This window comes from Orycteropus afer, unplaced genomic scaffold, assembly GCF_000298275.1.
Source record: "Orycteropus afer afer isolate SDZICR_OR568_19922 unplaced genomic scaffold, OryAfe1.0 scaffold00010, whole genome shotgun sequence".
NCBI classification, from domain to species: domain Eukaryota; kingdom Metazoa; phylum Chordata; class Mammalia; order Tubulidentata; family Orycteropodidae; genus Orycteropus; species Orycteropus afer.
In genome coordinates, this window is record NW_006921597.1 from 1,889,455 (window position 1) to 1,895,061 (window position 5,607).

The 5,607-nt window shown below is 38.5% G+C and overlaps 1 protein-coding gene across 1 annotated transcript; it reads right to left on the reverse strand.

Annotated features, from left to right (window-relative positions):
- Window positions 1-2,590: 2,590 nt before the first annotated feature.
- On the reverse strand, window positions 2,591-3,550 carry LOC103204906 (olfactory receptor 5V1-like). The gene has a single exon (XM_007950148.2). It carries the CDS (start codon window positions 3,539-3,541, stop codon window positions 2,591-2,593), a length of 951 nt encoding a protein of 316 aa, XP_007948339.1. The 5' UTR covers window positions 3,542-3,550.
- Between the last annotated feature and the right edge of the window lie 2,057 nt (window positions 3,551-5,607).

The window sequence follows — 5,607 nt, forward strand, 5'->3', positions numbered from 1 at the left end:
TAGCAGGGATTGTGGGGCTGGTGCGGGATCGGGCAGTGTTTCGTTCTGCTGTGCATGGGGTCGCTATGAGTCGGAAATGACTTGACGGCACTTAACAACAACAACAACATGGGCAAAATATTGAATGATGCAGGAAGCATCAAAAGAAGGTGGAAGGAATACACAGAGTCACTGTACCAAAAACAATTGGTCGATGTTCATCCATTTCAGGAGGTGGTATATGATCAAGAAAATGGTATTGAATGAAGAAGTCAAAGCTGCACTGAAGGAAATGGTAAAGAACAAGGCTCCAGTAATTGATGGAATACACATTGAAATGTTTCAACAGATGGATGCCCCATCGGAAGCACTCACTTGGTTATGCCAAGAAATTTGGAAAACAGCTACCTGGCCAACTGACTGGAAGAAATCCATATTTGTACACATTCCAAAGAAAGCTGATCCCACAGAATGTGAAAATTATCAAACAATACCATTAATATCTCATGCAAGTAAAATCTGACTGAAGATAATTCAAAAACAGTTGTAGCAGTGTGCTGACACAGACCTTCCAGAAATGCAAACTGGATTCAGAAGAGGACATGGAATGAGGGATATCATTGCTGATGTCAGATGGACTTTGGCTCAAAGCAAAGAATACCAGAAAGATGTTTACTTGTGTTTTATTGACTATGAAAAAGCATTGAATTGTGTGGATCATAACAAATTACGGATAACATTGAGAAGAATGGGAATTTCAGAACACTTGATTGTACTCATGAGGAACTTGTACATAGATCAGGAGGCTGTTATTCAAACAGAACAAGGGGATACTGCATGGTTCAAAATCAAGAACAGAGTGCATCAAGGTTGTATCCTTTCACCATACTTATTCAACTTTTATACTGAGCAATAATCTGAGAAGCTGGATTATATGAAGAAGAAAGTAGTATTAGGATTGGAGGAAGAATCATTAATAACCTGCGATACGCTGATGACACAATTTTGTTTGCTGAAAGTGAGGATGACTTGAAGTACTTACTGATGATGATTGAAGAATACAGTCTGCAGTATGGATTACATCTCAACATAAAGAAAACACAAATCCTCACAACTGGACCTAGCAACATCATGATAAATGGAGAAAAGATTGAAGTTGTCAAAGATGTTGCTTGATTCTACAATCAACCCCCAATGGTTGCAGCGGTCAGAACATCAGACAATGTATAGCATTGAGGACTAAGGTGTGCCTGACCCAAGCCATGGTATTTTCAATTGCTTTATATGCATGTGAGAACTGGACAGTGAATAAGGAAGAATAAAGAAGAGTTGATGCTTTTGATTTGTGGTGCTGGCAAAGAATGCTGAAAGTGCCATAGACCACTAAAAGATCTAACAAATCTGTCCTGGAAGAAGTGCAGCTGGAATGAATACTCCTTGGAAGGGAGAATGGCCAGACTTTGTCTCACCTACTTCAGTCATTTTGTTAGAAGAGACCATACCCTGGAGGAGGATGTCATGTTTGGTAAGGCAAAAGGCTGACGAAAGACAGGAAAGCCCTCAATGAGATGGATTGACACAGTGGCTGCAGCGATTGACTCAAGTATAGCAAGGATCATGGAGCTAGCGCAGGACCAGGCAGTGTTTCATTCTGCTGTTCATAGAGTCTCTACAATTCAGAGATGACTCGACGGCACCTAACAATAACAACAATGTGTAAAGGAGAAGAACAGAAATGGTACTTATTAAAAGCCCTTGAATCATTAACCATCCAGGGAATGGAAACCAAAAACCACATCAAGATACTATTTAAATTTACTAGAAAGGCTATTGTTAGGAAAGACAGATAATAACAAATGTTGATGAGAATATGGAGAAATTAAATCCCTCATACACTGCTATTAGTAATGTAAAATGGTCCAGCTGCTTTGAAAAACAGTCCAGCAGGTCTTCAAAACTAAACCATATGATCTAGTAATTCCACTCCTAGGTGAATATCCAAGAGAAATAAAAACAAATGTTCACACAAAAGCTTATAAATGAATATTCATAACATCATTGTTCATGAAGCTTAAAAGTGAAAACAACCCAAATGTTCATCAATTATCAATGGGTAAATTTAATGTGGCATACTCATACATAGAATATTATTTGGCAATGAGAAGGAATGAAGTGCTGACACATGTTACGACATAGATGAACCTTGAAAACATTTTGATAAGTGAAAGAAACCAATCACAAAAGCCCATATATTATATGATTCCATTAATATGAAGCATCAAGAATAGGCATATCCATAGTCACAAACAGCAGATTAGTGATTGCTAGGCTGAGAGATTGGGGGATGAGAGGGAATTGGAAATGACAACTGAATATGGAACTTCTTTCTGGGTGGCAAAAATATTCTAAAGTATCAGTGGATCAGAGAACAAGTGCACATATGATCACAATGTGTGAAATGCCCAGTGCTGTTGCAGATGTTAGTCTCGGTGGGATGGGGCACTGCAGGGCACAAGAGATGCTGTATAGAGAGAGCACTGTTACAACTGCAGCCAGCATGCTCATGTGTTTCCACAAATAAAAATCATTTTCCAAATTGAAAAATATTGGTCTAAGCACTGGCCTTACCAGAAAATCTAAGTTGTCTAGCCAGAGCTCCTTTGACCTCCTTGTTTCTCAGGCTGTAGATGATGGGGTTCAACATGGGGGTTACAACACAGAAGAGTACCGAGATCAGGATGTCAATGTCCAGGTTATAGCCTACATCAGGTCTGTCATAGTTGAAGTTGGACATTCCAAAGAAGACCACCACCACAGAGAGGTGAGAAGCACAGGTAGAGAAGGCCTTACTCCTGCCCTGAGCAGAAGGAATCCTCAGGATGGCAGAGATGATGAGTATGTAGGACACTGCGGTAAACAGGCAGGGGGTCAGGCCAATGGTGGCACTAGCTGCATGGAGCACAGATTCATTGATGGAGGTGTCTGAGCAGGAGAGCTTCAGGAGCAGTGGGATGTCACAGAGAAAGTGGCTGATTTGGTTGGGTCCACACAGAGTGAGTGTGGCTGCCAGCACTGTGTGTGTTAGGGAATTCACCATCCCACACAGCCAGGATCCAGTCACCAAATATACACAGACCTTCCTACTCATGAGGATTGGATATTGGAGAGGATGGCAGATGGCTGCATAGCGGTCATAAGCCATAGCAGCTAATAAGACACCCTCAGTACCAGCACAGGTTACAAGGAAAAAGATCTGGGAAAGGCAGCCCTCATACGAGATGGTCTTCTTCTCCCGGAAGAAGTTCACCAGCATGACTGGGATGGAGGTGGATGTGTAGCAGATGTCCAAGAAGCTGAGGTTGCTGAGGAAATAATACATTGGAGTTTGGAGAGCAGGACTGATTCTGATGGCCATAATTATGAGTGTGTTCCCCAGAAGAGTTGTCAGGTAAATGACCAAGAACACCAAGAAGAATAACCCCTGTAGATTGGGGTGGTTGGAAAATCCCAAAAAGATGAATTCAGTGACATCTGTTTGATTATGCATCTCAAATGGTGTCATAGCTACAAAACAATGAGAAAAGAGAAATCATACTGAGAATTTACAGAGTACCTTGAATGAATACTCTCAAATACTGGCCATGGTTTCTGGAAAAAGTAACATGGACAATATAAACAATGTGCCTGGAACATTATAGGTGCTCAAATAATTGTAGCTATCATTCTATTATTTTTAATACAGACAGAAATCTTTCAAGATAAAATACATTATTTGACACTACCTCACAAATATATACAAATATGACTACTTCTCACCACCTTCAGAACAGATACCCTAGTCCAAATAGCCATTTATTCTTGCTAGACTACTGTAGTAGCCTCCTATCAGTGTCCATTTCCTTCAATCTATGTTCCCATTTAGTCTGTTTCCTCACTGCAGCAACCAGAGTGACTTTTCACAACGTAAACTGAATCATGCCACTCTCATGCTCAAAATCCTCCATTGATTTCCTATCTCACTCAGAACAGAATCCAAAGACTTACCTTGGCCTACAAAGTCTATGGGATCTGACTTCTGATATATTGGTTCCTCTTTGCTCACCTAGCTCCAGCTAGATAGGGCTGCTTTCTGTTTTTGAATGACACCAATCACTCCTCCATCTTAGGGGCTTGTACTTGCTATCTCCTCTGCCAGGAACAATTTTACCCAGATCTTTGCATTATCCATTTCCTATTTTCACTGAACTGTTTCTTCCTCAGGGATACTGACTACTAACTATTCAAAGCAAAAATAATAGAAATGTATTTGAGGCCTTATAAATAGATAGGAGTGAAATATGTAACAGTAACAGCACAAAGAATCAGAGGAAGAATAAATGGAACAATATTTTGTACCGTTCTTGCATTGTACAGTAAAAAGGAAATTATACTCAAGGTAGACAATAGTAAGTAAATAATGCATAATATAATACTTAGAGTGAAAAGTAAAACAACAAATGGGTATACCAATTAGAAAAAAACAAAACAAAAAAAACCCTCACTGCCATTGAGTCAAATCTGAATCATAGCAACCCCCATTGGGTTTCTGAGGCTATAAATCTTTTCAGAAGTATATCACCCCATCTTCCTTCCACAGAGCAGCTGGTGGGTTTGAACCACTAACTTTCTGGTTAGCAGCCAAATGCTTTATCCACGACTCCACCAGCGCTCCTAGGGTATATCAATAGAGGAGATTAAATAGAATAAAAAGAATTTTTTTAAAAAGAAAAATTGGACAGAAAATTAGACAATAGAAGAAATAGGTTCACAATCATAGTTGGAGAGTTTGAAAACTTTTCTCTCATTAAAAGTGACACAATACATAGACAAAAAATTCAGTATGGGTAGAGAATATTTAAACAACACAAATAATCAGCTTACATGATTGATATTTATGGAACGTTATAATCGACAATTGCAGCATAAACATTCTAGTTGAATAAACATGGTGAATTCTCTAATGACCAAATAGTTGACTACAAAGCAAGCCTCAATAAATTTAAAGGGATCAAAATAATTTAGAGTATGTTACCTGACCATAATGGAATTGCATTAGAAATTAAAAACAAAAAAATACCTGAAAATCCCCTAATATTTTGAAACTGAACAAGCATTTCTACAAAACCTATGAGTCAAATAGTCATAAGGGAAATAGAAAACATTTGGAATGCAATGACAATGAAAGCACAGCATGTCAAAACATTTCGAGTGCAACTAAACCAGTGCTAAGAGGGAACTTTATACCTTTTAATGTGTGCATTAGAAAAGTGGGAAAAGAGTTTAAAATCAAAAGGCTTCCATCCTTAGAAGTTTTTCTAACTTATTGGTTCAAAACAGAAGATAAAATTAAACTCAAATAAAATAGAAGGAAAAATAGTGAAGAGCTATTCAGTATAATAGAAAGTGGACTATAACAGGAAGTCCACAAAGCCAGAAATTGGTTCCTTGGAAAGTTTGATAAGGTTGAGGCACCCCTAGAAAAGCTGATCAGGGAAATAAAAGTGAAAATACAAATTACCAAGATCAAGATGGAAAAAAGAGATACCACATTGGATCCTACAAACATTAAATAGATAACAAGAATATATT

Coding starts and splice junctions, on each gene's coding strand:
- LOC103204906 (XM_007950148.2), bottom strand. CDS start 3,541: ATGACACCATTTGAGATGCATAATCAAACAGATGTCACTGAATTCATC.